The following is a 26,697-nucleotide window of genomic DNA, read 5'->3' as shown; positions in this document are numbered from 1 at the left end:
AATTGAACTGAGTACCTGGTGCACTGGTGACTTTCTGAAGTGTGATGGGAGTCAATCTAGAACAATGCAAGTTGCTGCCTTTAGTGCGTTGTGGTTTTTTTTTTTTTTCCTGAGTTCTTTCTTTCTCTGGGTATCTGGCACTCTCCTACTCCAGTGCAGCCCATCACCAGAATGGCAAAGGACCTGGGACCAGGCTTGGGTGTTGGAGACTTCAGTGTTCCCTTGCAGGCCCTGAATTTTAGAACACTCCTGAAGAAGTGCACTGGCAGAACAGCAGAATCCCCGGCGGCATGGCCCTTGGGTAGTGCTAATAATGCTAATAACTGTTGTCCTCGCCAAGTGCTCGATTTGTGTGATGTATCAATGCTTAGTGGTCTTGAGCACAAGGGAGATAGCGGTGTTATTTTGGATTTTTTATATATATATATAACATTAGAGGTTCTTAAAGGGACTTCGGGAGCCCCAGGAATTGTAATCAAGATTGGGGGTATGTCGTTGAGTGTGTTTGTGTGAACATGTACATGTTTTGCAGACGGGATGTTGCCTTACGTGGCCAGTGAAATGCAGACATCCCTTACGAGCTCTCTGGAGGGGAGTCGAGGGAGCCTAGGGCTTCCAGTTTGTGACACACTGAGGTAGCCCCTAGGTGATGGGCATGAGTGACCACAAGAGACCTGGTGGCAAAACACAGAACAGGCAGCCCGAGTGGGGGTAAAGGTGAACACCTTTTTTCCCCCCCGAGAGGACAGCAGTAATTAGCCCAAAACAGCTTGTGCCCCTGAACCCGTCCATTGAGCTCAGGGATGAGCAGCTCAGCTGTGGGGCACCGCCCTCTGCTGGAAGGTGGTGGGCACAGCTGAGTGCTCTGAGCTGCAGGAAGAGGCAGTCTTGGGTGTCCGTGGGCTTTGGAGAGAGGAGCCCACCCTCCTGGCCAGCACAGTAGTATCCAAGCCAGGGCGCCAGGGTGAGGAGCTCATGGCCTGTCCTTGCTCCATCACCACCACATCCTCCCAGAGCATCGGCAGCCCCACTTCCCTTGGCTCAGCGGAGCACAGCTGATCGTGGGCCCACAGCTGGGGCTCGGCCTGCTTGTCACCCTGGGGTGCCCTGGTGTCCTAGGCTATGCAGAAGACAGGCCGTAGTGCTCTGGTCGCACATACCGTGGGAATGTCTGCTACTGAGAGGAGAGGAGGCGAGGACTGTGTGGGTGAAGGAAACCTAGTGCAAGAGAGGCGACGGGCTGGAGGGGTGCACAGCAGACCAGGGCTTCCTTCTCACAGCCATCTTCACCGAGCTGGATCATGCAGCCCCCACCCCTCCCGTCAGCAATGTCCTTGTAAAACCATTGTAGCCTGGCCTTGTCAGGCTCGGTGCCCAGCCCCACACCCAGGCCACACCAGCGCCACCACCACGCTCCCCCCTCCCCTGCCCCGGTGTACACAGACCCATCCCCCCACTGTGTTTAGGTTCCCAGCCCCTCATCTGCCACTGGGCTCCATGCCCCCGGCCCATCCTTTACCACCTTTCTCAAGAAGGCAGCTCCAACTCTGCCCTTTGCTTAGTGAGCGAGTGGACACAGATGCACAAAGCCCTAAGGCACGGGTAGGTATGAGTTTTTTCTTTGTGCCTTTCTGTCTTCCTCCTCCTGCCCTCTCCCCCCCTCCCCTGTATGCTACCAGCCTCCCTCTCCCTTCTGGTTCTCCTGCCTCCCATGTTTCCCATCTTTCTCTCTCCTTTGTCCTGCATATGCCTAAATCCCCTGCCGGCATGGGAAGTTCCTGGCCCCTCATCCCCTGAATTGCTGCTAAGTGTTGAAAATGCCCCTGCCTTAGATGAGCTTCAGTACCTGCTGGTTCAGCTTTGTCCTCTCACAAGACAGGAACTGGCAGCTGATTTCTAGTAACTACCTCAGTGATCCCCCAAAGGGCCTCTAATGCACACTTGGGTCTCACTGTCCTGAGAGTTCCCCACACCGGGTCCCCTTGCCTCGCATTTGACAACCAGAGAGGAAACAGCCACTGTGAGACGGCGGTGGGATCCAGCGAAACTCAGAGTACTTCTGCTCATGGAGCAGCACGGCCGGCCAGGCTCTCCCTCTCCTGTGCCTGGGTTCTGACCCAGCCCTGACCCCTGGGCCTGCAACCATGGGGCCATCATTCAGGACACGCAGACCTCTACCAATCGCCTCATCTGTAAAATCGGGTCCAAGGAGGAGGGAGGTCTCATCCCCAGGTTCTGCAGAGCTGCTCCGCAGGCCGCTGGCTCCTGCCCCCACACCTCTGTCTACCAGACGCTTTCATCTTTTCACACTTTGGAGATCTGAATTAGATGCCACATGAAAAGAGGATTCTGCCACAAAATACATTATAGTAAACCACTGAAGTAGGCGTTAAAGGTAAAATTCCTCCTAGCAATCTACTGGAAACTAAAGGTCAAACAGCTCGGGCCAGAGCCGGAAGAGTTGTCTTTCTCCAGCCGCCTGGGGAGGCGGCCACTGAAGTGTGTAGTTCCCACCCCGTTGCTAACTAGCTCCCCCTCTGAGCCCCTAGTCCCCCTGTGTGGCTTCTTCATGGTGGGCGATCACCCTCCTCGTAGAAGCAGAGTTGCTGGGAAACACCTCTCTTGCCTTAAAGGTCCACAGGCGAAGGGGCAAAACTGATGCTACTAGTAAGTGGGCAAAGGCAAATGTTTTTGTTAAGGCCAAAGTACACTCGCCATTTTATTTGCTTATTCACTTTTTCCTCAGCCCAGGACCCAGAACATTCTGCCAAGTGGACAAAACATCACTTGGTCCATTTGTTTAGGGCCAGCCTTTCACTTTGAGAACCTAGTGGAAGAGCTGGGGCTAGAGTCCCTCTCTAAGCAGAGGGCACAGGGTTGAGAAGCCAGAACCCCTTTTCTAGAATAGGTGTAGAACCTCAGAGAAGTCCTGGCCACATCACTGGCATGGATGGGGTCATGAACTGTAGCAAAGCTGATACAAGTTTCCACATGCTGATCAGAAGAGCATTAGGGGACCTGTTCCCAGCCGAGGCACTGCTGGGTTAAGTGTGGAAAGGAGACTCACTGGGCCAGACTTTAGTCCAGCCATGACTGTCAATTGGGAAAAAGAAGTTGGAGCAGAGGACCTGCTGAAACCTCACATGCTTCTGGAGGTGCATGATTTCCTGAGAGCTTGGCCCCTTCACAAGGGGGTGTGGGAGGCCTCTGCTCCCTGGGAGAACTGCCCGTTGGTGTCAGTGGGAGTAGTGAAGGGAATGGCAGTTCGGCAGGATGCTCTGAAGGGTGAGAATGTCCATCTGGTGGGAGCCATGGTTCATAGCTCTCTCCTTGCATGTTTTTCCAGATGCGCTGGCTCCCTCCTTCCGAGGCTACTTCTCAGGGCTGGAAGTCCCGTCAGTTCTGCTGAATACTATGTAAGTACTGGGTTTTAGTAAATGTGTCGAGCGCCCACGTGAGCTGGGCACATAGCCAGCATTCAGCTCCCATTGTGTCAGCATCCGCTCTCCTGCGAGTCCTGTAATTGTCTTTCGTTAAATTCACTTGTAGGACAAATCTGGCCATGCCACTGTCCCAAGAATTATATCCTTGTATTGTGGGGAAAGCGAGGGATGCTACTCTAACCTAAGAAACTGCATCCTCCTTACTTTGTAAATGGGCAGAGAGTGCTCATTTCTGTAGGACAGGTGTCAGGGAAATTTCATTCCGTAACATGGTTTGTCTGCTGCCAACATTAAACAAAAACCTACCTCAAGTTAGAGGCGTACGTCGTCTACGTACTTACAAAGCAGTTTATCTTGGGATTCATTGGGATTAGCTTTCCTGCACATGTGTGTGCATACTGCAACTGTAGATAAGTTCCAAACACCTAACATTTGTAAAATACCTAATGTTTGTACTGAATGCGATATACTTTCCCATAAACATAAGTTTTTTATGGAGAGTGAAACTTTCCAACTTGGCCTCTTTGTCATTTTCTCCAGGCCTAACCCTTTTAAGCGCGCTATCATACGGTTTTCCTCCTGTAAATGTAGTTTCTATAAAATTCCTGATACCTTTTAAATTCACTATCTTGACAGATTTTCTATTAAGTACAAAGCACTGCTACTGATAATTTGGTTTGTGAATTTGGGGAATCTCCCTTAAAATAGTCTTCAAAATGATAAAGCTCTGTGTCAAACCTTCTCTTAAGAGGTTTACATATTTCTTTCATAATTGGAATAATCGGGGGCCAGACTTTCATACAGTTGCAGATGCTAAAGAGGTGATAGAAGGTTATGCACTTATATGAACTGCTGGCACTTGGAGGCTTCTGTGCTAATATAACACTCCCAACTAAAACTAATGATCTCTTTCTTCTGTCGCCATTAATACTTGGGTCCCTTAGGCCTTTTTGTTCGATCACTTGAGGCCAGTGAGACTTCTGAGGAAGCATTATGTGGGGAAAAACTGGCCTCTGGTTGACTTAGGTTCATCTTAAGCCAGGGATTATTCAGATCTCTCACAGGGAAAATCCTGGAGCGATTGTAGAGGCCAGAGACATCCTACACAGGTCAGCTCCCTCTCAATGAGGAGAGCAGTGAATAGAATCTTCAGAGTTCGGAGACTGATTTTCCACAGCTAAGTTGCCCTGCTGACTGAAGCCTCGGCTGGTGCGTCATGTCACCTTTCCATAGAGTTCCCAGGGCAATGCTGAGTAGACTTCATCTGCCAAAGTTCTCGCCAAACAGAAGGAGCAGTGATGGCATCAGAAATCCCACAAAAGAAACCCTTACAGATTAGGGGTAATAAATAAGTTGGTAACATTTCTGTGCTTTAAAACAGCAACTTCAGTAACTTAGAATTGCACCTGTCCTTCCCATAACCCCACATATTTGAGTGTGGCCAAAAATCGCTAGCGTCATTGTAAGCAAAGTATGTAAGTGCTCCCAAGGTCAAACAGTTCAACCTTTTACTGTCCAGAGAGTCTCAGAAACTTTATAGCAGTGTGAGAATCAAGAACCTTTAAGGCAGGGGAGCCCTGGGATGCAGTATTTCTCTGAAATGTAAATATTTGAGACCAGGGGGCCCTCTTTCTTTCTGCCACGTAATCTTGGGAGACTAATACTTTGTATAGAGCATGCTTTAGGAAGCTATGCCCTGACCTCTTGCCCAGGACCTAAACCAGTTGCTCCCATTTCATAAGTCCTTGGATCAGGGGTCCTCCGTTGTCATTTTCATTTTTTGTGATGACAGGGGTTGGGGGGAATCAAGAGAGTGTAGTATAGTCTTTCCTTAAAGCTATTTGTATTTGTCCTTTGTTTTGAGCTTATGTTTTTCTATATGTGTAAGTGTGAACTCAAGTCCCCTTTTAAAGTGAAATGGTAGTGTAAGTAAATAGCAATTGGATTTTAAGTGTCCATTCTTAGAAAAATATGGGCAGCAGTCCATGGTGGATACCACACATGTTCTTTTAAAATATTTTCCTATTTTATCTAAAAGTTCATTGTTTAGGGGAAGACCCCTCCCCCCCAAAAATACCATTTTAATAGTGTAGGTCTATCCTAAGGTCTATCAAGTCCAGAATTCCCTAAATCTCTGCTGTGTCGATACACTCATAACTAACTTTAAACTTAGTATCCTCCAGCCTATTTCTTTATTTAGAATAACTTAGTCATTGTGTCATATAGGAACCTTCTGTCATCAGGGTGGCATTGACACTGACATGTGAGAGCTCCAGAAGGCATAGTTTGTGTGTCTCTCTTCCTTGAGGGTGTCCATTTCTCAATTAACTGAGGATAGTTGAGTGTTTACCTGGAGGTATCCAGGATGGGAGAACTACACATTCTGATGCTTACAAAAGAGTTCATGGGTTGAAATACAGATATGGCATTCATCACAAGCTGAGAGTTGAGGAATTTAATGAAACTGAGCAGCCTGTGGAGAATGAAGTGTGACCAGAGGAGCAGGTGAGGTGTGGAGTCACTTCTACACAGTGTCTGAGTGTAAAAGGAAGCCATGGAATTTGGTGATTTCACTTGGCAAAGGATTGTGATGACACAAGATTAAAGGAAGGGCTAAGCCAACGGGAAGAGGCTGTTATTAAGTAGTTGCTTGGGTTCCAGTCAGAAAGACCCTGCTTTCCTAATATTTTCCAAATCACCTTTGTCCAGAGGCCATCCACCAAAGATCTAGAGGCAGCAGTGGCTGCCAAAGAAGCACTAGTAGTTGCTCCCCCTTTAGAAAATACAGCTTAGCAAACAATGTAGGAGCTACGTAAGATGAAATGTCTCCTGTGGATAGAGCATTTGTTCTGAGCTAGACTTGGACCATGGGCCAGGCTCCATCTGCAGGGTCTGGCAGGCAAGGAGGAGGTGGTTAAAAAGGAGGGTGGATTATTACACTCAGTACTGCTGCACTTAGGGTTGGGAGTCTAGTCCCTCATCTTGCCAGAAATTAGACCAGCTAATTGCAGATCCATTACTCAGGCTCCTTCTAGTCTCTTGGATCAAGTCCTTTCCAAGACAGCTAATAATCCAGGCTACGTAATCTTAAGGAAATGTAAATTAAAATTGAAAACAGTGGTGCTGATGAAGTAAGAGAAACACTTTAGAGCAAAACAAGTCTCTCAAAAAGGCCAAATGAAGGATAGCTGCCACCAAAGGGCACTGCTGGCCCACGTGGCCTCTCTCTACTCTTTGAAGAGGGTTTTCTTTCCTCACCAAAAAAAGATGACATCAGAAGAGAAGAAAGAGCGGGAGTGACATCTGGTGTCAGACACAAAGAGCAACATGCAGAATGGCTGTCACGTCTGTGATGCAGTTAGGGTGCCTGCCTTCCAAATCCTGCTCCCCCAAGGGTCCTGCGTGGATTCTTAATTTACTCACTTTGATTTCCTGTTTCTAAAGGGAAATCCATGACTAAACTAGTAAACAAGCTCTTTCCTCTTTAAATAAGCACATGTTAAATGTCTGCTTTATGTGAGATACAACAATGTGGAAAACCAGGCTTTCACCCTGCTTTAGTTCTAATGAGTGAGAGTCATGGACATAATTTTAAAGAGAAGAGAGCTGTTGCTCAGGATGCTCCAGGTAGAGCCTGTCATGAGGAAGTCAGGAGTGTGTGGTCCCTCAAAGGTGCAGGTATTTTCGGTTGGTCAGCACCTTGCTTGGGTGTTCAGTCTGGCTCTAAGCTATGTCTGTGTATCACCAAGTATTGCTAATGATCCAACCCAGTGGCAGAGAATCCCAGAATTGTAAAAATGTTTGAAAACGGTCAACTTTCCAGATACGATGCAAACAGGAAAACAAGAAGTTTTTAGTCACTCTTTACAAAGAGTGTTAGTTTTCCTTTTTGGATATCCAAATGTAGTTCGACTCCCCTTGCCCCCCAAAATCAAAAGTGGGGGAGAGAAACAAGTTGGAGTGGAGGTGGGGAGCATGTTCTTTAAGAACTCATGAAAATTCTTTGGCCATGGACCAAGACCACAGCAGAGAAACTATAAGCACATGTAGTTACAGCTTCAACAAATTAGAGGAGGGTGTGGTAAGAGATAACAAGCCCAGAATTTGAAGCTGTTGTTTCTTTGTTTTGGGGAGGAATGTGCTAGCTCTTCGGCTGTGAGCTTGAGGGCCTTGGAGGTGCAACACTACTGTCAAGGAAGCCCCCGGGTGCTTAGCCTGGGAAGGCCCCTATATTCCCTCTGCCTTCTCTCTAGAAGAGACTCGGGTGCCCTGCTCACACTGCTGCCACCCAGGAGTAACTGATTTGCCAGTTCCCTTTCTTTTGTTAACCAAGGGCTCTGTGTCACACTTACCTTCATGAACACAGTGAGTATTCAGTGAGCGCCTGCATCAGGTAAAGTACTATAATCTGGGTGCTGAGGATGTAACAGTGAACAAGAAACAAAATTGCTGCCTTCATGGAGCTGATATCTGTAGTTGGGAGAAGATGGGCAATAAGCAAACAGGTCAGATAGATGGTGAGACGTGCTAAGGGGGGAAAAAAAACAAATCAGAGTAAGAGTGTAATTGTTACACGTTGGCAGGCACTTCATTTTACACAGGAGCAGAGGTGGCTGCTGGCCTGACAGCATTTGAGCAGATACCCAAAACTTTCTCAGGTTTATGCGAGTCCTTTCCCAGAACAGACCACTTTACTCAAGTTTAGAGAATAATTTAACTTCTCTAGTTTTGTCTCCCCCTTTGCTAAGTTAAAGTGGGTATGAGATGCAGCAGGCTTGACTGAGGTGAGGCTTTGTGGTGGGGGTGTTGGCTGAGAACTCCAGGACAGCCTATGTGGTTTGGCCCTTTCCTGGTTTTGAGTCCCCTCAGCCCATCATGTCATGCTCCCTGTGTGCTACAAAGGTGGGGACAGGCCAGAAAACTGCACCCTGCCAGATACTTTGGTGTGAGCCCTTCCAGTCTCGGCCTTTTACTCCAGGCCCCTTTTTAAGCTAAAGCACAGTATGCATCTACACCACAGCATTTACTGAGCTCATCTATGAACGAAGATTTATGACAACCATGTGCAGTCAGAACTATGATTCCCACCCCCCCCTTTTGCCAATTACCCATTTTCTGTGTGTCTGGCTGGGGTATCTGAGAATATACAGAATTTGCGTGTTCCTGAAAGAAATTGAAAGCAGAGAGCCAGGTGTTAATATCAGGGCACTCAGACCTAGCAAGCTCTACATCTCCCATAACATTCATGGGTCAGGACCACCTCTACTTCTTGACCCACCACTTCCATCATCTCTAGTTGGCTAAAAACGGAAGTTCAGAAGAATCTAGATGATGGCCATAAAGTTAAGGAGGAGCACATATGGAACTCCCTCTGGTGGTGTATGTTCTTTGGAACCGTTATGCCATGGGGTTTGTAGATTTTGCCATGCATCCTCACTGCCGCCAGGTGAGCTCATGTGTGAATAAGTGTTGTTGATGGAATTACTGTTAAGAGCAGTTAATAGTAAAATCCCATGGTACTGGAACCGGGGGCGAGAGCTGGGGTGAGTCCTAGTGACTAGCATTAAGTCCAGAGGCTGAGAGGAATCTGGTCATCAGTATGATTTCTTAAATGACAGATATCCTAAAAATGCAGACTTGGTCTGACAGCTCCCTTGCTCTTAGCAAGTGTGGACAGTCTCAAAGTTGGATGAGCTGACAAGTTGTTTGCAAAGATACTTATTTTCCTGTGATTTAACTTTTACAAGGAAACTAGACTCATCTTAACTCATTTTTTTAATGTTTTATGGTGAGTTTCTGGGGGAAACTTTTTCTTAATTCTGACAAGACTGATGTCCCAGGTAGGTGATCTTTCTTTTATCCAGAATCCGGACAGGGCTGAATCCAGAAGGCCATGGGGTCTTCTGAAGGGGCAGCTTCCTATACTAACAAACCAGTGGGACATTCCTGGGAGACTCAGGTTTGCAGCAGCTCAGTGTACACTCTTGCTCACAAAGCCCTTCGTGCTCAGAAGTAGCTTCTCTGTAAGAAGGAAATCAGTACTGACCAGGACTGAAAATTCAAGAATGTTACCAGGGAGTAGAGCTGTTGTCTGCATGATAGGAGTGAGCGTCCTTCAGTAACACCAGAAAGCCTTGTGAAAACCAGTTGGCTCAAAGGCAGCTGGGTCTCTGTACTTACATATTTTAAAATTCTCAGGCTTAGGGAATAGCAGGATATCTTCATTAGTGTTTCCTTTCGATTTTATTTTCCAGTAGGTGCTAAAGCAAAGTTTAGCTCATCGTGCATGAGACAGCACAGGGTTATCATGAAGAACTGCTGTAGCGTTAGGCTGACCAAAGTTGTTACTGGACTGAGTTGGACTCTGCGCTTACTCTCTTTGGGGTAACGGGCTCAGGTCCAGTGCCTTTTCTCTGAAGGCCTTTTGGACAGTCCTCAGGATCCAACCCATGGGAGCCCATGTTTAGAGACCCTGCCTACATGGGCACGCATCCTCCTGGTGTTGCCCCTCTGCCCACAAGTAAGTGATTTACACCTTGAGCTCGGATCCAACCCATGGGAGCCCATGTTTAGAGACCCTGCCTACATGGGCACGCATCCTCCTGGTGTTGCCCCTCTGCCCACAAGTAAGTGATTTACACCTTGAGCTCATGGGTGAACTTATTACATCTCTCATCTTACCTCCAGATGCCCTTCCCCAGAACTCAGTGCCAGGGATTCCCTCGGAGCCACAGTCTGCCGGGATACCTCCTCCCCCCGGCCCGAATAGCCTCTTCTCACTTCTCCACTGGTCCTAAGCTTGCTGTCTTTTTCATGACACTGCTGGAATGCCATTCTCAAGTTGGCCTCAGTTGCAGAAACTTTTGGGTCTCAGCTCACTGCCCTGAGAAATTGGCTGGTCAAGGGCCAGAGACCTCCAGCAGCAGACCAGCCTGGGGTGATTACTGCACACACTGCTAATGATCTTTCTCCATCCCAGGTTCCAGGTGTGTGATGGTGGCTGCAATTTGTCTTGTGGGTATTAATGCAATCTTCAGTGGTGGCTACTGCTCTTGAGCTGTTCTACAAAACTGGAGCGAGCTGGTGAGTTCAAAATCAGAGGCTTATGTGCCCTCTAGAAAAGCATGTCGTGTGTGAGGCACGGTGGTGTGGTCCACAGAGGGGCGAGGGAGGGTGGCCTGGAGGGCTGGAGTCAGTGGTCTGCTCTTGAGCTCCTCCAGCCATGGCCTGCTTGGGGAAGGGCATCCCAGGACGGCAACTCAGAGTGCTGCAAGCTCTCCAAGTGCATAACCCCAGAACTTGACCCTACCACCCATACACAGCCTTCTCTTGTCGGGCTGATGTTCTTCTAGGTAATGAACTGAATGAGATCTTCTACCTAAGGAAATGTTTACAGATGGATGAAGCCTCTTCCTTTAAGCCTGCCTTAAGCCTTTTATGGAAATTAACCATTTTAATTAGAAATCTTTTCCAGATGTAATTTGTAGCAAATGTCATTTTAAGCCTCTTCAGAAATAGGATGATTATTCTTAGATAAGACTAAATGAAACAGGATTACACCACATTGCTGTGCTTGTATATATATGATTTGCCCATCCTTTCAGCCAATACTAGCTATAACTTCGTTTCTAGCAGTATGTGTAATCTTAAAACAATAATTATTTCCAGAGATGACCTGCCTGCCAGGCACCTGTGTGGAGATTTCTGGTCACTGGGAAGTATGGCCTTGTAGAGCAGGGGAGGCCAGCTGTGGTTATATCTTTGCCCAAATAAGGTGGCAAATTGCATCCCTACAAGGGACGTGTAAAGGAGAGTCAGGGCAAGATTCCTGCTAAAGACAGAGCACCAGGCAGTTCTGGCTAAGGAGGTCATTAGCCCATTCGGCAGGCTTAAGTAATAACTTTCTGTTCAGACCACCTCTGGTACCTGCTCAGTGGTGTGTGAGCCAGGCATGCATCCTGCACCTCTTCTTTCTCCACCTCTCCCCACCACACAGGAAACCAACTACCAGCACCTGGGACCTTTTTTCATATTGACATTTCTTCTCACTAACCAAGTCAGCAGTTAATTGCTTCCCACACTTTGTAGTTATCCCACTAATCCTATAGCTTTCCAATTGATTAGGTTTCCCTTTTGTAATGGTTTTTAATAGCAATGCCCCTGATAGTCTTAAAATTAAGATGGGAAATTGAAAGTTACAATTTTTCTTGAAGCAGTTTTAGATTTTTTTTTTTTTTGATGCAGTACATGAAAGTATCTAATTCAAGAGCCATGGGAATGAGATCAGTGAGAAATAGTAGTTGCAGCTTGTGGTGGCTTTCTGCAGACAACCAGGGCTCACAGGGTGGGCAGCCAAGATTAGGCTGCAGAAGCCCCAGATATACCTGAGAAAGTGGGTTGCAAGACAGGGGATCTTTGGCCCACCTGTTCCAGTGCCATCCATGGATTACAAGAACAAATTCAGAGGAAGCTTTCTCTTTCCAGGTCAGATTAACACTGCTTTTTTGGCTGCTGTCAGAAGGCAGTATATAGATAATAAGAGAGGCCTGGCCCTTCTCTGGCTGAGGTGGGTAGTTGGAACTCACAAGCATACAGCTTGCTGCATATTGACACCCACACTGATTAGGAGCTGTCCCTAAGTAGAGGGCCACATACTCATCTTTTATGATACTCCTTAAACTAGGATACAGGAGACACTTTCCTGTATCCTTGAGTAGGAGTTGTCTCAGCAAGACGTGTGTGTGCGTGTATTTTTTCCCTCCCTTTTTTATGCTGTCACATGCATATGGTAGTTGACCTTCTGTCAGGAAAGGCTGTGTTCCCGGATGTCTCTGCATTCTGTTTTAAAGGTCCTTAATACATTCCAAGGTTTGAACTCGGTTCCTACTTAACCCCCTTCGTTGTTTACAGGGACTGAAATAGCCACATTTTGACCTTCTGTTCAGTCTGGGAACATCTATGCAATGTGGACACATTCTTTTCCCATGTGAGAATCACATTTATGCAAAAGTTATGGAAAACCTTAAACTATCAACTCTGATCTCCCGCCTCCCTTCCATGTTTTCTTCCCTATGTCAAAAGATAACTTTTCTAATTAGTCAATTATCAGGACCCATCTCTCTCTTCCAGTTCAAGGGTCTAGGAAGAAGGGACAGTGTACTATGAAGTCAGGTAGGTTGCTTATTGCCCAGAACCTGGAGCACCTTCCTTTAGAAGGGCTTACAGGGTCCTCAGAGCACCTTTGTACCAGTATGTAGAGCCCAACACTGGTCCCCAGCATAGCCTCCTGGCACTAATCCAGGTGTCCATGCCATAGCTCATTAGTGATATTTTTCCTGTTTCATTTGCTCTAGTGTTCAAGTACCTGAATTTTTGTGACTGGGTAGAGGAAAATAATCCAAGATAATCATTGAGTAAGAGGCTTGGACAGTGAAAATTCTGGTAGGAGTTATGAGAAAGCCCCACAGGATACAGGAATCAGGAAAGGTTGGCAGAAATGGGGCTTAAACAGAATTTTGAAAGACAGTGGGATTTCTATGTGGTGAAGAGGGATTAGAATGGAAGCTAGTTCTTGTTGAAAGTGGATTATCACCAAGCTTTTGAGGATGTGTTAGGGGCTTGGGTCTTATGGAGGCACCAGAGATCTGGATCAGGCTGGTGTTTTATGAATCGTTGTCATCTTGCTGTTCAAAGCAAAATGGATGGAGTGAGAAATATATCAGAGAGGCACACCCAAGATGGTGGTGTTGGAGGAATGATCCATGAGTAGGGCTGATAGGGAGTAGCACCATGGGCTTGGCGAAGGCAGCACACAGAGAGCTGAGCAGCCAGAGCTGTGTTAATACAAAGTGGTGAGTCTGGCTTTAGAACTGTTGCCTTTGAGGAAATGGGGAGAACCATCCAGGTTGTGAAATCAGAGGCTAGGGCTAGCGATGTGCACTTACCAAAAGATTGTTGAGTTCTTCAAGGAAGAAAGCCAAAGTAAGTAGACCCACTAGGTCCCAGACATTGTCCATCCTAAACCAGTGGGCTCAACACAGGGTAAGGGGCTTCTGGAAGCAGAGAATACCTATAGCCAATGTTTCATTACCTGCTTGTTCTGTCCATTCTCTTATAGCCCCTGAAAGCATTGTCGTAGGCCACTGTTCTCTGCTGTCAGCACATCCACTTTCAGCTGCTTTCCCAAGATGGCTCTCCACGTGTGTAAGAGGCCAGAGGCAGCATGCAGACCTCTTAGGTTCCCATAGTCAAAGGGCTGAAGTGTTGTCCCTGTGAATTGTTCCAAAGTAGGACTGGCTATAGAGCGTTTGCTGTGCCTCAGAGTTTTGTGAAGTTGGCACACACACAGTTTGGGCTTCTGGCACACTGTCAAGTTTAGGGTGAAGTGGAACTTGTCATTCAGGCCTGACAAATCAAAACTGTGGAAGGAAATGGGCCTTACATCAAGTTCCTTGAGGCTGGTTTCCCTCCTGTTGACATACAGTGGGAGGGGAAACTGTCTCTGAAGCACTTAAGGGCAGTATATCACAGGTTCAATAACTACAGCCCCCCAAATGCCTGGCCCTGTAATAACCCTGTATCTCTAAAGGGCGGGAAAATATTCTCACTCCTGCCACCTGCTGGGTAGAAACTGAAATGTAGCTTTCAACAGGGGTTCTTCTACCAGCTCTCTTCACTGTCACAGGATGTGTGATCTGTACCAAAGATGGCATGTGAATGGTCCCTCTTCACTTAGATTTCTCCATCACTTAACAAGTGGCAAGTTCCTCCTGCTGGAAAATCAAAGCAAAGTGTGAAGAGAGGCACTGGGGGGCCTCACTGTGCACTGAGAACATTCCCATGGCTCTATAATGTGGCCTCTCTCATTTACAAATAAGCAAATTAACCTGCTGTGTTAGGTTTCTCAAGCTAGAGACAGGTATTCTAATACTACAGCAGGGGTCTGGATGCCTAGCCCCTTCTCTTGATAGCTACATCCTGATTTCTACCCGCCCTGGGACTGTGCCATAGGTATGTGGTAATTATATTGGGTCTTCTGACTTGCAGCACCTTATTGCTACCCATTTGTACTGTCATCTGGAAACTGGGTTATAGGTGGAACTGTACTTAGCTCTCATCTGGATAGGACTACTTAAAAGTGTCCAATTAGCTATGTTTGAGAATACTCACCTGAATAGCATTCTAATTTCAGGATTTACTGCTAAACACACATTTTCTCAAATACATATATAACCTAGGGTAGTTATAGGGGTTGTTTTAACAATACTATTTTCTTTATAGCCTCCTCCCACATGCAAATGAAAGCATTTCCCTGTGCAAAATTCTAGTTTATACCAATGTACTCCTGTGAAAACTGTACAGCCACAAATTTGAGTCTGACACATCAAGAAAACAAGGTACTAGAGAGAAAAGTGAACGACACAATAGTAGTAAATGTTTTACTAATACATTCTTTATATAAATCCTGGCACAGGGTGGGAGGCTGCCAGTGACTGATTGTCCCTCCCTGCTTTTCTGCCACAAAATAAACAGGATCACTTCCTTGCCAAGTGCAAGTGCAGAAAGTCTTTAATAGAACGAGTGGAAATTAATATACTCCCCACATATCTAAGGTGAAATCAATGCTACTTTTGTGAGTGGTCCTTAATTTGAAGGACCAGGAAATACACACTGCTTATATTCATGCTCTCCTGATAATATTTTTCTTTCTGTTATAGGCTTGAAAAAACCTTGCCCAGTTTTGATCCCTTCAAGACTTTGCCACAGCCTCTATCACACATCTGTTTTTCTTGAAGAAAAAAAAAATATAATAAAAAATGTTTTACTCTTTTACACTGTATAATTTTAAGAAATAGTGTGTTGTTTGTGAATGCATGGCCTAACATTTCTGTATAGTTTGGAGATACTTTCAAACAAAACAGAAAAGAGGCCAACAATGAAACCAAGAGTGAGTATTTTTATACCAAACATTTTCAGTATAATAGGATGGATGATCTTAAAAGCTGGGTTGGATCACAATTTTTGTGCTTGACTTTTGAATGCCTATAATTAAAAAGTATCTTTTTCTCCCTCTAATCTGCATGTTTGAGGCATGTTTTTAAATATTATCAAAGTTGCCAGAATCATATTGTGAATATACACAAACCTGCCTGAGTGCAGGGTGAGTTAGTAATGTGGCGTTAGGAGCAGAAATGTGCTACTGCAGATAGCTACATTCTAGTAGGACATCCCTGCAAGATGACTAAAAGACTCCAGGAGCTTCTACCATACTGGCATATACACAAAGAAGCCTTTTCCTGATCCGAGTGTGTCCTTAGAAACCTCTGGAATCAACAGAAGTGACTATGTAATACTTTCCAAGTGTTCAGTTTTCTCGTGTTATCAGCCACTCCTATGTGTGACCTACTTACAGTACAGAGTTTCACTGTGCCTTGGGAGCTCAGCCAACCTAACTTACTTGGTTGCAATGGGCAAGTGATTTTGCAAAACATCAGCAACGATGGTGCATCAGTTGGGGGGGGGGGCATTTCTAATGAGTACTGTTTAGCTTCCTTCAGACTACCTTTTAGTGTCCAGTGTGAAAAGATATATTAATCTAGGAATTTTCAACTGCTGATAGAGCTACATATGACCACATTTATTCTTAACGAAGACTTTGGTTAGTTTCATTATTTTCCATTAGAAATTAAGTTGTCAGGAAGCTTTTCAAGGTTATCACAAAAAAGAGGCCAGAGTGAGGGGCTCTTACCTTCACTAAATGAGAGGAAAGGGCATAAGCAGCGTGTTCAAGCCCTGCATGGGCCTCCAGCACCGCCTGACTCTTGGTAAAGATTTCTGTACTCTTGTTTCTAAGGAAAACAGCAACGTCCACAGTCTATTACACTTTTATAAAACTGTTCAAAGGTACTTTTCTATTGTCATTTTTAAAAATAAAGTGCTTATTTCAGCTTTAACACCTATGCTTGCTTTTTGTGAGATAACCAAGTGCATTGATTCTTGAGCTAACAACTAAAGGAGGAAAGAGCTAGGAATGGGGAATCAGGTAGATTCACATACCTCCTTGACACCTTTTACTGCAATCACCTACTCTACTACATCTCCTCCTAGCCTACAAAGTCTTAGCTCAAGATTTGAAATCTGGTAAAGGATTGTTTATAATTTTCTCAACATAGGAAAATAGAAGTTTTTTACTAACCTCTGTCCAATTACAAGTAATGTCAGTAACGATAGGTGAGTCTGGTGCATGGATAGCATTTGGTTCTGTAGTTTGGCTCTCACTCCTTTCAAGCGAAGACCGTCCACTAAAAGCGTGTCACAACCTTGCAATACCTTGGCATAATGGTAGAAAACCAATGCAACTTGCTCAGGTAAATCCCTCCACTAGCTCTAGGACAGGCTTGATCAAGTTGCTTTGCCTTCAGCAGACCTGTAGCCTTCCAAGTCAGAGGCTCCAGAGAAAGGCCAAACAGCCTAGGAACTGAGGACAGCTCACCCTGAAGGAAACTTACTGCCTCTCCAGCCTATCTTGGAGCACCCCATCCCCTTCACTGACTGAACACAACCACTTCTATATGCTATTTCAGAGTGTTGGGACGGATGACCTAATGCCTGCCCCATCACTGCTGATGGTCACTAGTGATGTGTAAATGAAAATCTAGTATGAACTATAAATATTCCCACTGACCAATCTGACACAAACTTCATTAAAGAAAACCTTTTCTGATTTCTATTGTCATTCTATCTTGGAATTAAAAAACTTGGGATAATAAAAGGGCATGTCTGTACCTTCTTGCTTTACCTGCACTATGTCCTGACGTGTAGGCTCCAGAAAGAGAGTAACTACCATTTTTAAAATGTCCTTACAAGTGAACCCACCATTGGTAGGGAAGATATGCCACAACAAAGACTAATGTAGCTATAAAACTGGCATTTGAAATTAAGTACTTTTACCTCTGTAATAAAATTACAACTTAAAAGATTTTGGGAAAGAATCTTAAAATTTGCTGAAAGTTAAACTTCAAAGTTACTGAACCCCAGTGCTTACAGATGTCACACTTGCCTTCATCTTTGCGGTTCCCCCAAAACTGCACCAAGTTGTATACATAGAATATTCTTGAAAATGAAGGAGGCAAGGCTGACATCCCTGAATTCTGTATTAATACACAAGAATTCTTGACATCTGTGTCAGACAAGAATCAACTTCATTTCTGTATAGTTATTTCTGAGTGCTCTGGGTAAAGAATGCTTAATGCTAGGAATATGAACAGATTTTCTACTGTGTATCACCAGGGCATCCAGCTGTTAGGTGAAAAGTGCATTCTTACCCAGATTTAAAAGTATCATGCTTCAACTCAATTTCTCATGATATCAGACAATCTTACAATGTTCTTAGAAGGCCCATACCAACATGAAATTAGAAAATGAAGCCCAAAGCTTAAATGCAAGCCAAGTTTGTCTTCTGACCAAAAAGATAACCTAAATGGAGTGAGTTTATGTATTTACTTGGAAGGAAAAAATAATTCTTCCCTAAAGCTAGAATGCACACCTTGGGTTTCAGGGACTCAGCAAGATAGTTCAAAATCACAATAGGTACAAAACTTAACCATCTTCTTAGCATATCTAAAGCAGGTCCCACCAAAATCAGGACATGGGAAAACCTCCATTGTTTACTAGTTCCTTCTGTTAGTATCCTGTGTTTTACTTATTTTAAAATATTTTAAAATATAAGTCTACATTATATGTCCTTTCATTTACAAGCCTGCAAAGTACTTGGGCAGCTGAAAGGCACTGGGTTATCACAGGGTCTTGAAACCAAATGGCTCAAGTCACAGGGGAGCTAGATTAGTGCTAAGGGCTGATGTCCAGAGAGGCCTAGGACCACAGAAGGAAGGTCAGGATAATGCCAGTGCCGTTACAGCTGTGTTTCCAGTGTGCACTCTCCACACAACAAACAACCGGACAGGGCAATGTGCTTAAGGTACAATTAGTCTGAGACAGTTTCCAAGAGGTCGTTGGGCCCACCCACCTCTCTGCTGCCTCCCACAGAACACCTATTCCTCAGGACAAGCCCACAAAATACACACTGAGAAATAATAGACTGTTCTTACATGAAGCCCCGAGGATGATGGAGATAACAGGTCATGGCTACTGTCTACACGCACAGCACTCCCATCTTGTTAGAGAGCAATGATGATGGGCTAGGCTTGAAGAATAGTCAATAAGAGTAGCAAACACCAAATCTTCCCCAAGATTGTGTCACTTGCAAGTAAAAATAGTTGCTAGAGGGAACATTTGGTCTCACCTCCTTTTTTTTTTTTTTTTAAAGATTGATTTATTGGGCCTTCCCTGGTGGCACAGGTGGTTGAGTGCTGTGCTGTGAAGCTGTCCGCAGCCTCTACACCACCAGCTCAATCCCGGCCAGCCAGCAAGGGTCCCACATGGCGCGGCAGACCTCTCCTGTCTCGCCCACTGCTCCCCTCAGCAGTGTATTTCGTCAGTCTACCTGTTCTGTTCCCCATTCTGTCTCTGGTGAGTCCTCTCACCCTCCCATGCATCTGGCCTGTACCCCGGGGTTCTTGCATAAATAAATCTTTAAAAAAGAAAAAGAAAGATTGATTTATTTATGCGTACAAAAACTGGGGTACAGGCCAGAGGTGCAGGAGGTGAGAGGATTCACCAGAGATAGCATGGGGAGCAGAATAGGCAGACTGACTGAAATACACTGCTGTGGGGACCAGCGGGAGAGTCAGGAGAGGTCTATTACGCCATGTGATATTTCCCTGGCCTGGGATTGAACTCTTGCTGCAGTGGCTACGAATAGCTTCGTAGGTTGCACCTTAACGTTAACCCCTGCGCCACCAAGGAGGCCATGAGTCTTACCTAAGCCTCAAAAAAATCCTTTTTATCTGTTAAGAACTGGAGAATTTATAAATCCAGATACAATGTCCCCACATTCAGACTGTGTTTTCTGCCTGTTAACTTCAAATAGGTCACAAGAGAAAGCAAGGGTTGTGCTCTCCCTATGAACACTGGAACTGGAAATAACAGAATGTCCCTCCATTGCATTTTCACTAATACTCCACCACCATCTTAGAGGATGTAACAACAGCAGCCAAGTATTTGCTTTTTATACTTTGTCTAGGCTCAACTACATTTCTCTTAGCTATGCCCTAAAAGCCTCAAATGACTTATGAATTATAGATAGAATGCACTAAAAACTGTCTTACCCTTTTAATTCACCCACCATGTCCATTTCTACCTGCCTCTAAATGGCCAGCAGATTCAGCAAAAATGGGCAGAGCTGAGAATATGACTTCAACTTCAACCTGATTTTCTGATGGCTATGTCTTTAGACAGCAGAAAGAACTGGTGCAAGACTCCGCTCTCTACTATCATCTTCAAACACAGTTGGGCTCCTATCACAATTTTCCTAAGAAATATATAAAGGAATTTCTTTTCCATGTAGCAGGAAAAGGAGATCAAGGCTTAACAAAAGAAAACACAAATAAGGCAAAGCTATAGAATTTGTGAGTAATAATTTAACAAGATACTTCATATTTCCAAACCTCAATTTTGTCATTTCTGAAATAAACAAGATAAATGAAATGAATTGTAAGGCCAGTTCACAAAGAACTGATAAACAAAGGCTTAGCTAGAAACTACTACTAATATAAAACTGGTAGTAAAACATCTTACCTTTGAACCTGTGACAGAGGAAGTGGTGTCTGTTTCCACACAAAACATGAAGTGTTTGAGATGTCCAAAATTTATCTGCAGACCTAGCTCACAAAACAGGATGGTGCCTAGACCACAAAAAGCAACCAGCTCCAGCCTTTTTTTTTTTTAATAACAGAAAAATCTAGTTTTATGACATAACACATTAAAGTTTCTCCTTACCAGCAGAAGCCTCTGCTATAAAGAAAGACAGGCTGTCTGCCATGTTCTAAATTATGCCCAGAAGTCTCCAACTTCTATCAATATCTTCTCATGCTGTGTTTTGGAGCTTGGATATAAGAAAGTAAGATGTCACTGTAAATGAATGAGAAGCATATAGAAAGGATAAAAAGAACACAGCAAAAAGGCCCCTTGTCATTTGCACAAAGTCCTTACTGCTTTGGGTTACCATTATGCTTTTTTTGAGAACAATGAACCTTGTTTCTATAATCTGCTAGAATTTTCAATTTATGATAGGGAGACCAACAATGAACCCAAATAAGCCCAACAGACTACATAACAAGCGCAGATAAGGAAAAAGGATAGTTTGCCAAATTCTAAAATGACTACAGAGATTTCTCTAAAGTCACCATAACTAAGAATCCGCACATATTTGACAATGACTCCCATGAGCTCACCAATGACGGGGAGAAAAAGGTGTCTCCACCAGAAGAACCTCAGGGTCAAGTTCCATGAAGGCTGACATGGGAAAGCTGATGTTCAGGTTGGCAAGAAGACTCTATCCATCCTTGCTGCAGAGGGCCAGACTATTACTTGTAAAGTCCAAGAGGCTAAAACCAGTTTAACTTTTCAAAAGAAAATATTAAATATTACATGTAGTGTATCTTTATTGCTTCACTTGTAAATAAGAGACACACCTTATCATCCAATTGTGAAATCCTTATGCTCAGCAACACATCACTGGTCACACAGGTCACAATCTTCAACAATATCCCAGACATGAGCCCTTGAAAGTCTAAGACCAGAGCTGTCCACTGCCATGACCAAATGGAAAGAAACAAACTGAATTCACGATCTAAGAGCGCCTCCTACAATTTTATTATAAATATGTTCTTTTAGCGCACACAAGACTTTGATAACTTGTTCTAAAGTAATAAAAGGAAAAATGGAACCAGAGACAACTTTCAAGAGAAAAAGCAAAGACACCTGCATTCCATGCTAAGCGTCTTCACTATCCAAGCCTCAAGAAATAACAGGTTAACCAGGAGTATCATACTTCTCATTGGCCATTCAATTAAATTAGAATTTGAATTTGTATGTAAACTGGAACTGTTCCTCTCTTCAGTCCTAAGGAACAGAATGGGAAGAGAGTCTTCAGATCACAGCATCAACAAGAAAGATCTTGACTTTCCATCTGTAACTCTGCTCACGGACAAAACTGCTCACTATTTGCTAGGTTGAATATCAGAGTAGTCCTTTAGCACTCCAGCCATGTGTTCGTTATGAGTCTTAAACCGTCGCTTTTTCTGTGAAGCAGGCTTTTTCCTTCTCTGAATTGGGGCCTACAAAGAAAGATAAAAAAGGTCACTAGTCAGAGAGGTAGTATGGTAAGGAGTTACCAAAGATGCCCAGAAACCAACAGCAAAGAGAGGCAGGAATTTTGGTCTTTATCTCTTCTTTGTAGCACATCATCATACACATCAACCCATAGCATGCTTCCCAACTGCAATCCAGAACTGGTACCTTCTATTGCAGTGAAGAAAAAATGGGTTGGCAAAAAAACATGCCAGAACTACATGAGGCGCTACATAGATAAAAAGAGACACAGGAGGGCCTCCCTGATGACCTGGGGTTAAGTCTCAGCACTCTCACAGCTATGGCCCGAGTTTGATCCCTGGCCATGGAACTAACCCACATATGGAGCAGCAGACCTCTTCTGTCTCACCCACTGCTCCCCTTAGCAGTGTATTTCAGTAGATCTGCCTGTTCTGCTCCCCACTCTGTCTCTTGTGAATCCTCTCACCTCCCCCAACCTAAAAACAATACTATCTGGTCCCTAAGGGATATGAAAGTAAATGACAATTTAATGTGATCAGGCAGGACTGAGGCAGAGCCAGGCACCAAGACCAAGAGGCTCCTGGAACAAGGATGAGGAGAACACAATAAGATTTTAAAGGGCAAGACGAGAAAGCTGGCTCCTGTTAGAAGCTTAAAGAGGTAATAGGCGGGTACTAGAAAAGAGTTTGGTACGGCTGGAGCTTAAGAGTAGGACAGGGGCAGGAGGGATGATGGGGAAGTTCTCACATGACTAGAGGGCCTGAGACAAAGACCTGGCACTCAATAAAGGAGACATGATCTGGTTTGCATCTGACCAAGATCACTAGATTAGGACACCTAGAAAAAAACTGAAGGAAGAACTGACTACCTGGGGGCCTCCCTGGTGGTGCAGGGGTTAAAGTCTCAGCGCTATCAAGCTATTGCCAGCCACAGCATGAGTTTGATCCCTGGCCAGGGAGCTGACTCACAAGGCACAGCAGACCTCTCCTGTCTTGCCCACTGCTCCCTTCAGCAATGTATTTCAGTGGATCTGCCTGTTCTGCTCCCCACTCTGTCTCTGGTGAATCCTCTCACACACCGTACCTCTGGCCTGTACCCCAGTTCTTGTATGCATAAATAAGTAAAAATAAATCTTTAAAAAAAAAAAAACTGATTACCTGATCTTCAGAAAGCAAAACAGGAAGCAGACTAACACTTCAAATAACAGAGGATTACATTTTTTCCCCTAGAGATTACATACCACTTTCTTTGGTCCAGAATCTTGCATGGAAGAAATACCCTGTCGTTTCAGATAGTCCTCAATTTTCTCTTCATCCATTGAATCCACGGTGACACTCCTCCACAGTTTTTGAAACTCTGTGCCAACAAAATAGTAGTTATTTTACAAAAGATATCTATAAGCTAAACATGATCAAAATCCAAGCTATAATTATTATTTCCTCAGGTCTAAATTAGCACATCTGAAATTTCACTATAAAAACCAAAGATGTAAGATAAGAACATTCAAATACAGAAATCCTAGAAGCAGAAGGGCTGGGAACATGAACTACATCATTTCAGACCAGATCAGCAGTAGTCTATTTTTAGAGTTATAAACAAAGGTGCTGTGACTGAGGCCTCCTGCTCTCCTGGGGGGAAAAAAAAAAAAAAAAAAAAAAGCAGTTGACAGACACTCTCCTTTTGTTCCAAAGCTCCAATCGCTCCACTGAAATAATTTCCTGCTCATCACCCCTGCGCTTAGTCAATTTATTTTCCTTCCTACAGGTAAAAATAAACATGTAGGGAGACTAGGAACCAAAATGTTTTATGGGAATGAGGAGCAATAAGAATAACCTGTGGCTAGTGAATAAGAAGTCAGGGGATAGAAGGGAGACGCTTAGCTACATTCCTAGAAAACAAAGGAGAAAGACTCTCCACTTGACTTACATCTTGTCCTAAGAAACCATGGTCCCTCTGTCACATCACTATTTTTGCAACAAAAATATATCACAACTGGGAAATGAAACTAATTTCTGCATCTTAAATTCTGCCCCTAGAGACATGCTCAAATAACCAAGTTTCACGTCATTATCAACATTTACTTTCAAACACGAAAAATGTCATAATAGCAAATTATAAGGGGCCTCCCCGGTGGCGCAGCGGTTGAGCGCTGGGTTGCGAAGCTGCCCGCAGCCTCTGCGGCGCCGGTTCGATCCCCGGCTGCTCCCCGGCCACCAGGGGAGGGTCCCACATGGCGTGCAGACCTCTCCTGCCGCCCACTGCTCCCCTCAGCAGTGTACTTCGGTCCTTCTGCCCACTCTGCTCCCCGCTCTGGCTCTGGTAAATTCTCTCACCCTCCTGTGCTTCTGACTGTGCCCAGTGCATGTATAAACAAAACAAAACAAACAAATAAAAAAAAAGTTCCCTGGGCAATCTCATGCTATTTGCTCCAGCTTCATCCACACAAAAACATGCCTCCTGAAGGCATCTGCAGATTCCTAATCAAGGCAGTGATGAACCAACCCCTTGTTGCATTCCAGGGCCATTAGCTTTTTTGTAGGCTGCCCACATGATTCATTCACAAGCCATAAATCAAGTAGGCACATAATACTGCAAGGAAGATTTTTCTCCTTTCTCCTATTTTCCTCTTCCTCTTTCTCTTTCATATTTTAATACATACTCATGAAGCAAATGTCCAAACAGATGGGACCCTACTGATACTTAAGACACACTGAAGAGCTTTTTGTTGATGATGACTAAATGCAAAAATGATATATGCTACAAAAATTTCAACTTGGACACAAAGTTATTTAAATCCAAAATATCTCTAAACAAAAACTTCTAAATTTCGATTTTTTTTTTAAGATTTATTTATGCATACAAGAACTGGGGTACAAGCCAAGAGATATGGGGGGTGAGAGGATTCACCAGAAACAGAGTGGGGAACAGAACAGGCAGACTGACTGAAAGACACTGCTGAGGGGAGCAGTGGGCAAGCCAGGAGAGGTCTGCTGTGCCATGTGGGTAGCTCCCTGGTTGGGGATCGAACCCGTGCTGCAGTGGCTGTGGATAGCTTCATAGGCTGTGTCTTAACCCCCTGCGCCACCAGGGAGGCCCCCTCGATAGATGTTTGGCGCTCTTTAATATACCCACTGAACCTTTATCTACATACATTATGTAAATAATTTAATGGATTACAACTTTTTGCATGACTTTCTCAGCTTCCTGAATGGCAATAGCATTTCAAGAAAAGAACATGCTATTTTCTATTGTCTAGGCACCAGAGTACTAGTGCTTACATTTTTTTTTTTTAAGATTTATTTATTTTTATTTAAACAAGCACTGGGTATAGTCAGAAGCGTGGGAGGGTGAGAGAATTCACCAGAGCCAGAGCGGGGAGCAGAGCAGGCAGAAGGACCGAAGTACACTGCTGAGGGGAGCAGCGGGCGGCAGGAGAGGTCTGCGCGCCATGTGGGACTTTCCTCCGGTGGCCGGGAAGCAGCCGGGGATCGAACCAGCGCCGCAGAGGCCGCGGGCAGCTTCGCAACCCAGCGCTCAACTGCTGCGCCACCGGGGAGGCCCGGAGAATTGAACTCTTTATTGATTAATGTTCTTCTTTATCTTTGGTAATTTTCTGTTTTGAAGTCTACTTTGTCTGATATTTATACAGTCATTCTAGCTTTCTGATAATGACTGTTTGCAAGGTAAATCATTTTACAGCCACTTAGCTTTAACCCATGTCTTCTAAAGTGAGTTTCTTACAGATACATTTATACTGGAGTCCTGCTTTTATATCCAATGTGAAAGCTGTCATAACTATAATAAATGACATATCTGTCTTAATATATGTACATAGTTTTAAAGTAAAGAAAAAGGTATGCTAGATGATTTAGTATCTTAAGATAAAAATGTCATAATTACTGATTTCCGCTTAACATAATTATTAATATAGGTAGAATATGGGCCTCCGCTGGTGGTGCAGCGGTTGAGCGCTGGGTTGCAAGGCTGCCCGCGCAGCCTCTGCAGCGCCAGTTCAATCCCCAGCCTCCGGTGAGGGTCCCACACACACACAAAAAATATATAGGTAGAATAAAATCTACCTCCTTGCTCATTATTACTCCATTTCCATTTACTTTTTACCCCTTACGTTCTATGTTCAATTGGAATAACTGAATATATTTTTATGATTCTCTTACCTCTATTACTGCCTTATTACTTATACTTTGAGATATATGACAAATAACATTAGTTTTAGGTGTATAAAAGCACAATGATTTGATATATGTATATATTACAAAATGATTACCAAAGTTTAGTTAACATACATTACCATACATAGCTACAAATACTTTTTCTTGTGATGAGGACTTTTAACATTACCTCTCCCAGAAACTTTCAAATGTACAATACAATATATTAACTACAGTGGCTTTTTTAAAGAACAGTTTTAGCAGTTGTCCTACGGTTTACAATATACACATATAATAAATCAGAGCAGACTCTGAAGAAAATTATACCAGTTAATAAATTTTATTTATTTTTTTAAAGATTTATTTATTTATACAAGAACCGGGTACAGGCCAGAGTTGCTGGGGGTGAGAGGATTCACCACAGAGCAGGGAACAGAACAGGCAGAGCTACAAAAATACACTGCTGAGTAGAGCAGCGGGTGAGACAGGAAAGGTCTGCCGCTCGATGTGGGACCCTCGCCGGCCAGCAGGGATCGAACCAGCGCTGCAGAGGCTGCAGACAGCTTCAGTGCTGCGCTCAACTGCTTGTGCCACCAGGAAAGGCCCAGTTAATAAATTTTTTAAAAATTATACCAGTTAACAGAGTGTTAAAGATCTTTTAATAGCATACTTCCTCTGTTGACCTCTGAGTTACTGACATAAATTTTACTATAAGGTATGCTCTAAGTATAAAATACATTTCTTAATATATTTGCTTTTATAGTCAGCTGTTTTCAGAGTAATTAAAAATGAAAATTTAACAAAATTTTAACTAGAAAATTGTAAATTTTATATTTACCTTTATTCCATTTAGT

The 26,697-nt window shown here is 44.1% G+C and overlaps 2 protein-coding genes across 3 annotated transcripts in view; one reads left to right on the top strand and one right to left on the bottom strand.

Annotated features, from left to right (window-relative positions):
• RBPMS (RNA binding protein, mRNA processing factor) overlaps positions 1-10,499 on the top strand; it is a gene marked incomplete at both ends in the record, with an annotated part of 159,114 nt that extends 148,615 nt beyond the window's left edge. The window contains 2 exons of one of the 2 annotated variants that reach the window (XM_084231620.1): positions 3,347-3,416; positions 10,430-10,499. In XM_084231620.1, coding sequence (XP_084087746.1) covers positions 3,347-3,416; positions 10,430-10,499 — 140 coding nt within the window. Of the gene's footprint in view, positions 1-3,346; positions 3,417-10,429 lie in introns of those variants that run through there. The other variant, XM_084231619.1, reaches the window with a different exon arrangement.
• An 11,063-nt stretch (positions 10,500-21,562) lies between these two features.
• GTF2E2 (general transcription factor IIE subunit 2) overlaps positions 21,563-26,697 on the bottom strand; it is a gene marked incomplete at both ends in the record, with an annotated part of 58,548 nt that continues 53,413 nt past the window's right edge. Inside the window, 2 exons of the mRNA XM_084231886.1 lie at positions 21,563-21,679; positions 22,915-23,030. Of these exons, the coding sequence (XP_084088012.1) occupies positions 21,563-21,679; positions 22,915-23,030 (233 nt within the window). The remainder of the gene's footprint in view (positions 21,680-22,914; positions 23,031-26,697) is intronic.

This window comes from Talpa europaea (assembly GCF_964194135.1).
Source record: "Talpa europaea genome assembly, chromosome: 4".
In the NCBI taxonomy this organism is placed as follows: domain Eukaryota; kingdom Metazoa; phylum Chordata; class Mammalia; order Eulipotyphla; family Talpidae; genus Talpa; species Talpa europaea.
The sequence above is the reverse complement of the archived record's forward strand: the minus strand, read 5'-3'. Positions and strand labels throughout refer to the sequence as shown.